At 38.0% G+C, this 15,990-nt stretch overlaps 1 protein-coding gene across 9 annotated transcripts in view; it reads left to right on the forward strand.

The window, feature by feature from the left end:
• The first annotated feature begins 2,186 nt into the window (after positions 1–2,186).
• The window catches only part of crebbpb (CREB binding protein b), a 47,676-nt gene continuing 33,872 nt past the window's right edge, over positions 2,187–15,990 (forward strand). For 3 of the 9 annotated variants that reach the window (XM_037793165.1, XM_037793164.1, XM_037793168.1), the window contains exon 1: positions 2,188–3,184. In XM_037793165.1, the coding sequence (XP_037649093.1) occupies positions 3,100–3,184 (85 nt within the window). In that variant the 5' untranslated portion in view covers positions 2,188–3,099. Of the gene's footprint in view, positions 3,185–15,990 lie in introns of all 9 variants that reach the window. The other 6 variants (XM_037793160.1, XM_037793166.1, XM_037793163.1 and 3 more) reach the window with 3 other exon arrangements.

The raw sequence follows: 15,990 nt of genomic DNA on the forward strand, positions 1-15,990 counted from the left end.
TGACTTTCAACAATTTAAGCAGGCCCACATTTTGCTCATATTTGTGTACTATCACTTAAATAAGCTTTTAAATGCAGAACTTTAATTTTCTATTTTTACAGTGATACTGAGTGATACCTTTACGCTAGTTAAGGCTCGGAGTACCTTTTCTACCACTGGTATTTACTGGTATCCATACAGGGTATCAACAGAAATGAAATTTACTAGGCATCTTTGGTTAAGTACTTTCACTTAATATTTGAGTATGTTTGAAATATAAAAAAATAACTTTTTCATTAACACTCAACAGTGCTCCTATCCTGATGATTATTTGCTGAAATTGTGTAAACTATGGCTTCATCCAACATTTGCTGTTTAATGTGCATTGTACTTACTTATTTATGTAATACTGTACATAAATATTCATGGAAAATATGACTGGTAGATCTAAGTTATTCTAATTATAATGTATTAGTATAGGGACTTTGATGAATTAACTAGTCAGCAGCATTTTAATAGTGTATTTGTACAATGTGGAGATAATTTAAACTACTTTATACACATTATTTTATATTTTAGCATTAATAACGCTGAAATATAAAACAATGTATATAAAGTAGTTTAAATGATCCCTGCGTCGTACAAATTAACTAGTAAGCAGCATTTTAATGGTGTATTGGAGATAATTTAAACTACTTTATATACAACTACTTGGTATTTTTAATTTATAGAAGTGACTCACATTTTACAAGCTGATCGTAAACATTGTATGAAATTGAATTTGTAAAATTATATAAATACAAAGGAGTGTAATGGAGTATAAAGTACAGTACTACTAAAACACCTCAAACACCACCTGTTCATCAAGGCCTATGATCTCAGCTGACTCTTCCTACACATCACTCTTTTAATTACTCTGTGTTTTTTATTAGTATGATTTTGTGTGCCCCCTTTGTAAAGCCACCTTGGGTTTCTGAAAGGCGCTATATAAGTCCAATTTATTATTATTATTATTATTAAATGTAGGTCTACTTAGTTACTTTCCACCACCACTACAACGAACAATGTACAACGTGAAGATAATTTAAACTACTTTATATACATTACTTGATATTTTAACATTATTGTTGCTGACACATCAACTAGTAAGCAGCATTTTAAATTGAATTTGTAAAATTATATGAATAAAGAGGAGTGTAATGGAGTATAAAGTACCTCAAAATTGTACCTTAGTACAGTAATACTTAAATGTAAGCCTACTTTCCACCTCCGCTGGTAGTATGATAGGAATAAATTGTCTGTTTATCGACAGTACATTGTGTTTTTCCTAAAGTGATCATTTTATATTTTAGCGTTATTGTTATTGATGCATTAACTAGAAATCAGCATTTTAATGGTGTATTTGTACAACATGGAGATAATTTAAACTACTTTATATACAATTACTTGGTATTTTTAATGTATAGCAGTGACTCACATTTTACAAGTTGATCATATTTTTGATTATGAAATTGAATTTGTAAATTTATATAAATAAAAAGGAGTGTAATGGAGTATAAAGTACCTCAAAATTGTACCAAAGTACAATACAGTATCCTATAATATAGGTCTACTTAGTTACTTTCCACCACCTCTGGTAGTATGATAGGAATAAATTGTCTGTTTATCGACAGTACATTGTGTTTTTCCTAAAGTGATCATTTTATATTTTAGCGTTATTGTTATTGATGCATTAACTAGAAATCAGCATTTTAATGGTGTATTTGTACAAGATGGAGATAATTAATTTAAAGTACTTTATATACAATTACTTGTTATTTTTAATGTATAGCAGTGACTCACGTTTTACAAGTTGATCATATTTTTGATTATGAAATTGAATTTGTAAATTTATATAAATAAAAAGGAGTGTAATAGAGTATAAAGTACCTCAAAATTGTACCAAAGTACAATACAGTATCCTATAATATAGGTCTACTTAGTTACTTTCCACCACCTCTGGTAGTATGATAGGAATAAATTGTCTGTTTATCTACAGAACATTGTGTTTTCTAAGTGTAGTATTGACTGCTGCGTGTTTGTAAAGTTTAAAGCAGGTAAAACATAGTAAATTAATGTTTTTGTGTGTGTGTGTGGGTTATAGTTATTCCTCCCCTAGAGGCAACTTGACGTACGTCCACATGACGCACGGTGGCACTCACAGGTTTAACGTCACGACGTCATAGCGCGACGTCCCCCCCCCCTCTCCTCCTCCTCCCCCCACCAGTCTAGCTGGGAAGAAAAAAAAAACTTTTTTTTTTTTTGTATCGGAGGAATCAACAGCCGCCATCTTGACGCGGCTCAGAATCGGGATTTCGGGGGGAGCATTAATTTTAAAAACCGACCGGAGCTACTCAGAAACGGGCTCAAACGGGCTTTTTCGTGCATAAAACCGAAGTGTTACTCCTTCCGAAGAGAATTAATGCAAACATGTGAGGATTACGTGTCTTTTTATCGTCTGGAAAGCCCACTGTATATTTGATTTCCCTTTTAGAGAGCGCCCGTTTCAACGCCGTTTATCTCCGTCCCCCCAGCTGAAGACGGCTGTATTTCACCGGCAGACAGCGACGACAAAAAAAAACCACCTCATAGAAAATATTTGTTGAATTTTTCTCTTTTTATTTATCCCCTATGTAGATTTTATGGCTGCTCGTTTTGACTGCGAAAAAAAATGATTGTGTGCAGACGTGAAACCGGCGATCTGCGGAGGAAAGGGATTCTCTTACATCATCGCTGATATTTTATGATTGATTTTTTATTTATTTTTCTCCGAGTGAAATAATTTTTCGGGACGTTAATTATTGAGGATAATTATGTGGGTGTTGGGTGTTGGATTATCATGGGGTGATCTTCGGCGGCGAAGCGTGGCGCTGTTGCCTTTCTTTTGAAAGCTTTTTCCTCCAGGCAGCATCTCAGCCGGTCTGCAAGAAAAAAAAAAAAAACACTTACATTTGCTTTTTTTTTTTTTTTTTACAAGCAAACGATAGGAAAAAGGAAAAGTTACCGGTTTATTACGAGACAGCTCTTTATTTTCCTGCATCATCATCATCATCATCCATTCATAAAACAAGCAGCAGCAGGATGGCTGACAATCTGCTGGAAGTCGGACCCCCCACAGCAAAGAGACCCAAGCTCAACTCACCTCTCTCGGTATCAGATGGCCCAGGTAAGGACCACAAGGACCAGACACGGTTAACACGCATGCAACTCACTCACAAGGATGTGCATTAAGAGTTATGTGTGTTAAACCTTGCACACTGTACAGCCTCCATGCATTTAGTGTAGTTTAACTCTCTTCAACACCTCAGCTCTGTAGGTTCTGTTTTAGTCTGTAATAATAATTTTGCACAATTTTGCACATTTACTACCTCAATTTGTTTTTATTAAAGAACAAAACATTGTAACTTGCACCATTTTGCACAGCTACATTTGCACATTTACCACCTCAAATTTTTTTTTTTATCAAAGAACAAAAAATTAGTGGGTTATTCTATGTTTATAATTATGATTTGTTATGCTACTTGTAGTAGTAGTCAGGTATATTTATAGTGTTGACATGTACATTTAATATACTTTTCCTGTGGATTCTTGGATAACCTGCTACTGTAACACAATAATTTCCCAATTTGGCATCAGTAAAGTACATCTATCTATAAGATCTATGGATGTTCAATAAGAGTTATATGTATTAAACACATTGCACACTGTACAGCCTCCATGCATTTATAGTGTAGTTTAACTCTCTTCAACACCTCAGCTCTGTAGGTTCTGTCTGTTTTAGTCTGTAATAATTTTGCACATTTACTACCTCAATTTTTTTTTATTAAAAAACAAAACATTGTAACTTGCACAATTTTGCACAGCTACATTTGCACATTTACCACCTCAAATTTTTTTTTTTTATCAAAGAACAAAAAATTAGTGGGTTATTCTATGTTTATAATTATGATTTGTTATGCTAGTTGTAGTAGTAGTCAGGTATAGTTATAGTGTTGACATGTACATTTAATATACTTTTCCTGTGCATTCTTGGATAACCTGCTACTGTAACACAATAATTTCCCAATTTGGCATCAGTAAAGTACATCTATCTATCTATCTATAAGATCTATGGATGTTCAATAAGAGTTGTATGTGTTAAACCTTGCACACTGTACAGCCTCCATGCATTTATAGTGTAGTTTAACTCTCTTCAACACCTCAGCTCTGTAGGTTCTGTCTGTTTTAGTCTGTAATAATTTTGCACATTTACTACCTCAATTTTTTTTTTTATTAAAGAACAAAACATTGTAACTTGCACAATTTTGCACAGCTACATTTGCACATTTACCACCTCAAATTTTTTTTTTTATCAAAGAACAAAAAATTAGTGGGTTATTCTATGTTTATAATTATGATTTGTTATGCTAGTTGTAGTAGTAGTCAGGTATATTTATAGTGTTGACATGTACATTTAATGTACTTTTCCTGTGCATTCTTGGATAACCTGCTACTGTAACACAATAATTACCCAATTTGGCATCAGTAAAGTACATCTATCTAGCTATAAGATCTATGGATGTTCAATAAGAGTTATATGTATTAAACACATTGCACACTGTACAGCCTCCATGCATTTATAGTGTAGTTTAACTCTCTTCCAACATCTCATCTCTCTGTCTAACAGAGAAGTCTCTCAGCTCTGTAGTTTCTGTCTGTAATAATAATCCTGCACAATTTTGCACATTTACTATCTCAATTCTTTTTTTTTTTAGTAAAGAACAAAACATTGTTACTTGCACAATTTTGCACAGCTACATTTGCACATTTACTACATCATTTTTTTTTTTTTATTAAAGAACAAATCATTGCACACTTTGCTAATGTACAGTATATATTGTGCACACCTTTCTAATGTATATAGTGGGTTATTCTATGTTTATAATTTAGATTTTTTTAATGCTAGTTGTAGTAGTCAGGTATATTTATAGTGTTGACATGTACATTTAATGTACTTTTCCTGTGCATTCTTGGATAACCTGCTACTGTAACACAATAATTTCCCAATTTGGGATCAGTAAAGTCTATCTATCTATCTATCTATCTATCTATCTATCTATCTATCTATCGATCTATCGATCTATCGATCTATAAGAGCTATGGTGAAGCAAACCCACTTGTGCTGTGCAAATATCATAACAGAGAAGTCTCTCAGCTCTGTAGTTTCTGTCTGTTTTGGTCTGTAATAATCTTGCACAATTTTGCACAGCTACATTTGCTACATCAATTATTTTTCTTTATTAAAGAACAAAACATTGCAACTTGCACACTTTGCTAATGTATATATCTTGCACACCTTGATAATGTATATAGGGGTTATTCTATGTTTATAAGTTCAATTTTTATGCTAGTTGTAGTAGTCAGGTATATTTATATTCCGATATTCTTCATATTTTATATTCAATGGATATATTTCTTTAGTGTTGACATGTACATTTAATATACTTTTCCTGTGCATTCTTGGATAACCTGCTACTGTAACACAATAATTTCCCCAATTTGGGATCAATGAAGTACATCTATCTATCTATCTATCTATCTATAAGAGCTATGGAGAAACAAACCCAGTTGTGCAAATATCACAGGAAAACTGTGACACCAAGTCCTTGTCCTGTAGGATTTTTTATTTAAATTTACAGCTGTTTGAAAAAAAAAAAAATGCCATAAATTGCAGTAATAGTGTAAAAAGTGCAAACTCACTGCCTCCTCATCTCATGAGAATCACTCAACAGGGAGAGTATGCTCCCAACTTTTCAGTCTTAAAGGGTTAAAAACATAAAAGTGCTGCTTACCCATCATGCCATGTGAGATACAGGTGAGTCAAATATTGACAGCACATCTGCAGGAGTTGGTTCCCTGTGACAGCTTTTTGGACAGATGCTGTCCTGAGTGGTTTTGTGGCTCTTGGACATTTATTTGCCGGACATGATTTAAAAAAAAAAATTAAAAAAAATTGTTAGAAAACCTCTTGCTTCTTATCAACAAGCTCAGAGAGGAACATGCTGTATCTGGGTTGTCCTCCTCATTCCCTCTTGAACCTGATGGTTAAGTTAATCTCATCACTGCTAGGTCAGACTGCCACTGAAGTCATCCCTGCTTTCATTCAACGAAATGCTTGAATGGTCTGGGTTCAGATGTAGAGGGATGCACCGATCTGACTTTTTCAGTCCCGATAGCGTTACTGATATAAGGCTTTGGGTATCGGCCGATATCAGTGTTTGTTACCAAGTTGTATGCCTCGCTCTGTAGAAGTAACTGGGATCATTATTTTATGTCTAAGGAAACATCAGGCTGGACTTAAACATTGCTTTCCTAACTTTGTAAAAGAAAATCTAACAAATAAATACATTGATTTAGATTTAGTGAATTGTTATTTATTATTAATATAATAAAATGTGCAACAGCAACTTCAAAATGAACAGGAATTACCATTCAAGTGTAAACCTTTTTAATGCAGCAACAAATTGGTCAAAACTTAAACAGGAATTAAAATAATGTATATAGTATATAAACATAGAATTGAATTGAATAGATCGGCCCCATTGTGACCGATATCTGATCCAGCTATTTGAGTCAGTATCGGCCCGATATCCGATTCGGTATTTCGTCCATCCATAAAAATGTATCTTGGAAGATTTCATTTCGCCTATTTTGTACCTACATTCCAACTTTTCTGCTGCCAGTATATTTGGCTATATAGCAAATGGGCATGATATAGCTTATCGATCGCTTAATGATTATTTGTTGATTATTTTTTAGATTAATCGATTAGCTGTTTGGTCTATAAAAAGTCAGAAAATGGGGAAAAATGTCGATCAGTGTTTCCCAAAGCCCAAGATGACGTCCTCAAATGTCTCGTTTTGTCCGCAACTCAAAGATATTCAGTTTACTGTCATAGAGGAGTAAAGAAACCAGAGTTTTTGTTTTTTTTCTTTAAAAATGATTCAAACCGATTGATCGATTATCTAAATAGTTGACGATTAAGAGTTGATAACTAATTGATTAATCGTTGCAGCTTTAGTCCTTGGGTCTTGTCTAGGGATGTACCGATACCGGATCAGAGATTGGACTAATACTGACTCAAATAGATGGATCGGAAATCAGTCACAATGGGGCCGATCTATTCAATTCAGTTCTATGTTTATATACTATATACATTATATACTAGAATTTTATTTCCTGTTTAATTTTTGACCAATTTGTTGCTGCATTGAAAAGGTTTACACTTTAATTGTAATTTCTGTTCATTTTGAAGATTTTTTTGCCAAGTTGTTGGTGTACGATTTATTATTTTCATTGTAAATAAAAATTCAGTAATTTTAATAATAAATAACAATTCAGTGAATTTATATATATGTATTTATTTGTTACATTTTGTTTTACAAAGTTAGGAAAGCGATGTTTAAATCAAGCCTGACACCGGTATCGGATCGGTAGTCGGTATTGGCCGATACCCAAAGCCCAGGTATCGGTGTCGGGACTGAAAAAGTCGGATTGGTGCATCCCTAGTCCTAGGTAGGGCTGCAACTAACGTTTATTTTCATTATCGATATCGGTACATCTCTAAACGAGACCCTAGAACTAAAGCTGCAACGATTAATCGATTAGTTATCAATTCTTAATCGTCAACTATTTTGATAATTGATTAATCGGTTTGAGTCATTTTTAAAGAAAAAAACAAAAAACTCTGGTTTCTTTACTCCTCTGACAGTAAACTGAATATCTTTGAGTTGCGGACAAAACAAGACATTTGAGGATTTCATTATCCATTAAAAATGACTCAAACCGATTAATCGATTATCAAAATAGTTGGTGTTTAATTTAATAGTTGATTACTAATCAATTAATTGTTGCAGCTCAAGTCCTAGGGTCTGCGTCTTCACCAGTCCAACCTGCACAGCAACTTTAGAAAGTTGGACTGTTGACCTTTTTAAAAATACATATTTTGTGGCCAGCACATTGCGTAATTACAAAAAAATAGCAGCTGATGGTATGCAACCCCTCTCACATAGAAGTTATATGTTTTCAGCACACACACACTGGTAAATGATCTCCTGTTGTTATTTATGTTGGTGTATGTGGTTGATACAGAAATATGAGCATGTACAGGAGTGTTTGTTTGATGTGAGGTAGTTGGGTTTTATTCATAATAGATTTAATCTTCAGGATATAGTCTTAAACATCCCCAGCCCCATGGCCCCAGGGAATTTTTTTTTACAGTGGTCTTTATTTTTTTCTGGTTATCAACTATTGTGTAACCGGTGCATTTTTGGAAGACTTGAACTGTAATATAAACTCACCCATATACATGTGCTGACTTTTCAGAAAATTGTTATATATCTGTGAATGAAGTTGATATTAAGTGACACTCTTCAGTCATTTGATTGGAGTACAGAGCTAAAAGTTTCAACCCCTTAAAACCTTAAGATATTATGTTTTCATCAATGTCTGAGGTTTGACAGACCGTCACTAAAAAATGGACAAGATTGATTAAATACGGACGGACTGAGTTATAGTAATTTGCTAAACTTGGCACCAGACCTCCACATTCGCAGTTTCTCCAAAACTAACAAGTGTCTTCTTCAAACTTTAACCGGAACTTTTGGCATCTATTTGTCCCACCAGGACCTATTCTATCATTTATGAACTTATTGTACATGGGCGTTATATGGATAGTGACTTTGAAGAGGGAAATCACATTCTACACGGTTCTCCATGAGACATAGGATTTAATGTATCGCTCAGTAGAAAATAGAGAAAGGAGGAGCGTCAAGTGTCTCAGCACTAGCTGTCAGTGTGTAATATTAACATGCAAGACAATATGACAGGACAATGTCTTAAGAGTACGGCTGGGCGATACGGCCTAAAAATAATATTGCAATATTTTTAGGCAATATCGCGATACACGATATATATCGCAATATTTTAAAATATCCTCAAGACACTTCATAAATGCTTGATTTAACCCTTTGATGCATACAATCACACCAATATGATGATTCTTGCAGTCCCTGCAGTATATGTCTGCATTAAAACCTTGTTTATATTCATTAGCGGTTTCTATTGGAACAATTTTAATCTTGCATGCAAAAAGGGGGAAATCCCAAGTTAAACTTAACAAAACAGTATCCAACAGTATTCACTTTAACCAAATAGTTATCTGGCAATAAATGCTTCATATATTTTGATAAATACATAACACACACACACACACACACACACACACACACCGTTTTTAATGGCGTGTAATAAGTGTAAAGTAACTTATTATGTTTACCAGTAAGCTGTTATAACATTGCTGATAATAAAAAATATTATTTTCCCAGCAGTGTAGAAAGACTCACCAATCGCGAGGTGTAGCCTGTGGCCAAAACAGTCGGGTCCACTTATTCAGGCTGACAGCTTTGGTTCTGTTAGCTGGACGTTCAGATCGGTAGTTGTGGAGAGGTGGGTCACCTCTGTTAGCTGGTTGGCCAATCTTTCTCTCACTGAAATGCAGAACTCCGGTAGAGCTTTCTCCGCAAAAAAATGTGCGACCAGGCAGTTCATATTTTCTTCTTAAGACTTCTTAATGAGTCTTTTGAATCCGGGCTTTTCAACTACGCTTACTGACGTTGCGATTTAGTTTACAGCAGCCGTGATTTCTTTCCATTTTGTACTTTTTTTTGTCATATTGGATTGCTTTGGAAAGCAGGGAAGCCAGAGTCATTTGCCTATGGGCTGGTTCTGGTTGCTTTGGTCGTGTTCTCGCTAACGTACTCGCTTTGCCGCTTCTGTTCTTTCGCTTTCTCGGGGCTCCTTCTCTCTCCGTTGCTTCCCTCCAAATACAAAAACACGCAGGCCAAATACGTCACACACACTCGTCCAGGAGAGAGTCTGGAGGGGGGCGGAGCCTGTGACGTGTGTGTCTGAGAGGGAGCCGTAGGCCGTAGGAGAGGGAGAGAAGGAAATGCCAAAGCGAGTCTCATGCCGGCATGGTGGCTTAAAAACATTACGTGACAATTTGTAGTCAATGTTCGCGATATAGTCATTTTAAACACCGTGCGTGGGACAAGCCGCGATACATCAACTATATCCGATGTATCGCCCACCCCTAGCTGCAACAGACTGTTTCAATGTTGTTTAAGCTGCTGATATTGTTTCTATCTATAAAATGAAAATAACATCCATTACTTTTTCTGTGTGCCCTGGGCGCAACTTTAAATGTTACTCCAAATCCTCACCTCAGTGAGTCCACGACTTGGTGCAAGTCGGTTTAGTTTATGCGGAAGTCAGCCTGCTACAACGGTCGCTATGGCAGCAGTGCACATACAAATGGCCGCCGCTCTGACCATCCTGCTATGTTGATTTGAATGGGAATGTCCGTTCTACTTCCATATTCTATTTCTATGGATGTTGTTGCCTTATTGGTTTCACAACGTGGGACACCATGTCACTAATCCATAGTATTCCATCACATCATCATTACAGATAGAAGGCAAACAACAGTTGAAATTAAAGGTTATTATTATTTAATTACAACCATGATGAATGAGCTGCACTGAGCAATAATGGTATAGGAAATATATGACGTCACGAGAATACTATGTATTAAGTTAACCTGAATCGGATCATATCGAAGTAGTGCTATATCGAACTGTGTCAAATTGTTGCGTGGTTATCTATATCCTATCGCAGACCATGTAACGAGATATATATTGAATCGTCTTGAGAGGGAAAGATACACACCCCTCATACTGAACACAGCTTTGTTGGTATTCTTTGTGCAGTAGCTAGCTCCAAACATTGAAAACACACGGACCGTCTCATTCCAGTGAAGTTTTGTGATTGCACCACTGCAGCCACCTCTCAACTCTCATCTTCTAGAGAGGATAAAGACTGGTGCAGTTGCTGCTTAATTTAAACTGCGGTGGAGATCGGAAACATCTGTCTGCCAGTTACAAACAGCTGAGAAATGTTGAAGTTGCTTTGTTCGGCCCGTCTCGTCCCCTGTGGGCGGCCGCATTATCTAGCCGACAGTCCGCAGTCTTCAGCCGAGGTGGCTCGTCTTCTCAGAGGGGTGACAGGAGCCTTCGCTGGGCAATAAAAGCAGCCCGACGCCGAGACCGACTCCTCCCCCACTGCTGCCAGAAGCCCTTTCTGTCTCAGTTGACGTACACACACACACACACACACACAAACACATGTATTCAGCAAGACGTTGCACAGCGTCTCCTGTAGACCTGCTCTCTTTGAAGTCCTGGATGCAGATCAGGGTCTTCAGTACATTGAGAAGATTTTAAGTGCCAGGCTGCAGATGGGAGGATAAGTACAGTGAGTTGAAAAAGCCCTAATTCTGAGAGGATTTGAGGCAGATCTGTGAGGAACCTGTAGCTTGCAGCCTTGCTCCTCCCTCGCCCCTTTCATACTGTACAGTTACATTTACTTGGTTTCTTTGAATCTGGAAGTGTACTCAGTGGATGAAGTGAATCAGCGAATGTGTGTTGAACATAAATTTACAAAGGAAGTGAATACAGATGAAGTGTTTTGATTGATTTTTGGGTAGCACATGGATGTTGTGTGGGGTTTAAATTAGGTATTCAGTTGCTTTAAAGATTCAATTAATTATGGTTAGGGCTGTCAGTCAATTAACATATTGAATCATGATTTAGGGATGCTAATTTTGAAAAGTTTCTTAACCGATAACCGACCCTTGTTAACCGATTATTAATCGTTAACCAACAAGATTTGTGCGTCGCATGCAGCGGTGCACCAGCTGCAGTGTATGAGCACAACAGACAACTGAGTCCCCAGTTCACTCGTCTGGGTGCGTTAACTTAGCAGCCACAATGCTGCGTTCACTGTCTCCAGTTCACCGTCCGTGAGCGTTAACTTAGCAGCCACGATGTTGCGTGTAGTGTCACGAACATGCAGCCACTTTTCCATTAAAAGTGTCCACCGCACATTTAGTTTAGTTTAGCAGGTTGTCAGGATTAACGATAGCGATTGTCCGATAAAAGCTGTAGCTCTGCTGTTAACTTCGTGCTCACCATTCGCACACACATACGCTTTGTCAGCGCGGCATAACTTCAGCTAGTTTCCGACAGACCGTGTGTGTGTGACGTTATAGTTGTTAACTTAGGTGTAGCAGACAGTGTTTGTACACTTTATTTGTCGAATAAATGCTACGAGGCTACAATTCCTCCGCTCAAACGAGCTGTTAACAACACAAAACAATGAAAAAAATATGCTCAAATTATAACATGTCAAGTTTGGAGTATTATTTAGCCTCCTTCGCGACAAGCTAGTATGACATGGTTGGTACCAATGGATTCATTAGGTTTTCTAGTTTCATATGATGCCAGTACATTCACTCTAGCTTTAGGACCGAGCCTGCTACAACCTAGAAATCGCATGTTGGGTTAATGCGTTAAAGAAATTATTGGTGCAAAAACAAATTTGCGTTAACGCGTTATTATCGCGTTAACTTTGGCAGCCCTAATTATGGGAATTATTTGCTTCCATAAATGTGTTACAAAGGAGTATTCTCACAATATACCTTAACGGGTTTGGCTTACGGAGTCACGTTTGTTATTGGTGAAGCCTTTCCATTATTGGTATTCTGACAGATAGCAAAGACGTCTCCCTTTTGCCACATCCAGCCCACTGCACACTGAGCTGTCGCTCACAGCCACAGATTAGCAGCCCGTCTTTGATGTTTATGTTAATGTGTGACAGTTTTTTTTATGGTGCTCTGGTCTCGTGTCAGTATGTGTTTGCGCCAGTGGCCACAGGCCAGTGCCAGGCTTGTTTTCATTTGTATGGCTGAGTGGGCGTGTCAGCGCCAGTGGTGAGAAATGGGCAGCCACCCTACTGTTCACCTAGCGGGGTTTCCTTCTCCTCCTTTGTCTGGCTTGTGTGTGTGATCACCAACCCTTGGGTGAGTTTTATTCAGCTGCGTTAGCGTTAGCTGGCTTTTTTAGATACAGTCGAGCGTTAAAATGTTGCCTTTAACCGGCGTGGCGAAGCAGTGGCAGTCGATACTCTGGATCTGGCTAACGTGTCAGCTGAGGTGTAACTGATTGAGATGAGGTGAGCGGTTGGTGGCATCCAATCAGCCAGCCCAAACAGTCCTGCCCCGCAGCCCTCTTTACCTCTACCCTTTCCCCCCCTCTGCTCTCAACCGTAGTATCACACACATCCAGAAGATGCTCATATCCTCTTCAAAGAGACTGTATTTCAAATCTCAGTGTCTGTCTGTCTGCGAGAGCCCTCTCAGATCGTGTAGACTTTTTTTTTCTTGTCATTTTCTCTGAATAGCTGTGGTCTTCATAAACACTGTGCAGCAAATCACTGCTGCCCCGGCTTTACAAGTGCCACTAATTTTGCACATCTTGAAGTCATCACAGCTCTTCTTATAAAGCGCCATATTAAAAGTTTTACAAATGTACCGCCAATCAAATGTGAGGAAAACAGCCCAGCACCGTGCTCCCTCAGTTTTTAAATGTAGCATGAAATTTTTTTATTTTTTTTTGCTAATTCTACCAGTCTGATGAAAAAACAATGTATCCATTAAGGTGTCCCATCTACATGTGTTTTTAACCTCCTGAAAAACCTGTTGGGTTTTTTTTGGGAATGGGGACAAAGCACTTAACAATGACGCCATGTCTATGCTGTGGCAGATCATTTTGAAAGTGCAGATTGTGATCTTAGAATAAACTTCAATTCAAACACAGAAAAACTATAGAAAAACAGCAAAATATCGTCTGTCTCCCCCTTCCTCTTCCTAGTAAGGAGTGGGAGAGCAGATTTAACCAGGTTTTGATGCAAACTCAGCACTTCCTGTAGCTGTGTTGAACCGACTTTTGACGATTTTAATTCGCTTTCCAAGAACTATTACTGACAACTAGGCTCCAGACTAACTATTTTCACCACGGTCCTAAAAAATAAGTCTCAAAGTCGGTGTCAAAAATTCTAAATGTTATCCTTTTATTGTCATCTATAGTGGTTATTTACATAAAACACAATTCAATGATTGGGAAATACATTTTTTTTTATTTAAATACTTTGATTAAAAAGATCTTGGCATTAGTAGTTTTAATTATATATTATAAGCTGCTTAAGGCCCAGACACACCAACCCGACATCAAAGAACTAGCGGCGACGAAGGCCACCAGTTGCGTCATCTCACGTCGCCTGTGTCTTGGCTAAAAAGTTGAACTCGAACACACCGCAAACACTACAGCCGACGGCCAGTTAGCATGTAAGTTCTGCGCCTGCGTGAGAGGAAATAACTCTCCACACCAGCAGGCGGCGGTAATCTGTATTCGTCATTCAAAAAGGGAAACCGGAAGACAGAGGACGGCGGATATATAAGCCGCTGTTATGATACGTACATGAAACAAAGCAGTGTTGCCGACCATTTTCACACCACTCTTACTCAGCACTTAGCTTCATTCCAGATGACCATGTTGTGAAAATATCCGTTTGTTGGAATCATGGATGTGTAAAGAGAACTGGATATAGTGTTGGAGGCAGGGCCCCGTTCATTCCTATGAAAGCTCGACTTCCGACTGGAAAAGTACTCGGATCGTCCAGCGATCTTCCGCATCCATTGGGCCCATAGAGCTGGCGCAGTAGCGTCGTGCATTTTACAACTTTTAGGACCTAATGATTTAAATAAGGGCTGTTCAAGTGTTTGCACTGGGAAGTTGATTCACCTCAAAAAAAAAAAAACACACCGAAAAAACTAGGCCGACAGGATGCTCACCGACGGCCAACCGTCGGCTTTGTGTTTCAGGGCCTTTAGGAAGAAAAACAGGTCATAATTCCCTCTCTAATATCATTTTTTTTATGCTATGACAACATCTCCTTCAAACAACTATTTATTAAAGTTTCGCGCCAAAAGCTAAATTTTACAAGATTACATTTGAACACATCACGATAGCAGTATAATTTCCCTCGGCCCAATACAATTTTTTTTTTTACTGAATACAGCTTGAACGCATCATAATGTATTAGAAAAAAAATAGCAACTTGCAGCTTACCCTTACCATCTCCATCTCCATCCCATCTCTCTCTGTGACTCTGGTAAAGCAGCAACAGCCTGCTGCACACAGCCTGTTATTATCTCCCAGACTGAAGAGTCTAATTGAAGATTTTCATGTGGCTGCTGCTGAAAAGCTTTTGGGTGAATTACAACCGGCAGCAGCAGCAGCAGCCATGTCCTCTTCAGGTGAGAATGGTGTGACTCAAGTGTTGGGATTCTGCGTTTAGTGGATGCTACCGTTGTCACCACTTGGCATGTGATTGCTTCCTGCTCATCATATCCTCGTTGTACAAGGAGCAAAACTCAAATTGTACTCTCAGCCTTTTGAAAGGAGTTCAGCTAGCTTTTTTGGCTCCACTCTTAACCCTCTTAAATTAGCGTGGTTACAATCTTGCTGCTGAATAGGCCTCGGGCGAGGCACAGGTGCTTGCTCTCAGCTACGCACCGTTCAATCTGAGACTTGTTGCTTTAACCTCAAAAGGTCGGGCACTCCATTTAAAGCACGTGGCTGTAATATTTAAGCTCCCATTAATTGCTACTATATTTCATTGATAAACAGGTTGGATTTCTCTCCAACCTTAATAACCCTGTGGCCCCAGATACACTGAGCGAGGCGTGTGTGTGTGGGGGGTGTGGCTGTTGTGCTGTCTTCTTTATTGGCTGACATACTCGCACCCTCACGTGAAGGACCTTGGCATAGACGTGTGATTTGGACTGCAACCCTCATTAATGTTCTATTAATGCTCTGTATGTGTTGAGTGTTCTTGTTTGCTTTTTCTGCAGAGCCATAAGAGTGCTCTCAGTTACAGCACCTTTTTTTTCTTGTCCCAGGGACTGAGCTGTTTTAGAGTACATGCACCTTCGCCCACGTATGCACATGCACATTTCTACTAACAAGTTGCATT

The sequence above is a fragment of the Sebastes umbrosus genome, chromosome 14 (genome assembly GCF_015220745.1).
Source record: "Sebastes umbrosus isolate fSebUmb1 chromosome 14, fSebUmb1.pri, whole genome shotgun sequence".
In the NCBI taxonomy this organism is placed as follows: domain Eukaryota; kingdom Metazoa; phylum Chordata; class Actinopteri; order Perciformes; family Sebastidae; genus Sebastes; species Sebastes umbrosus.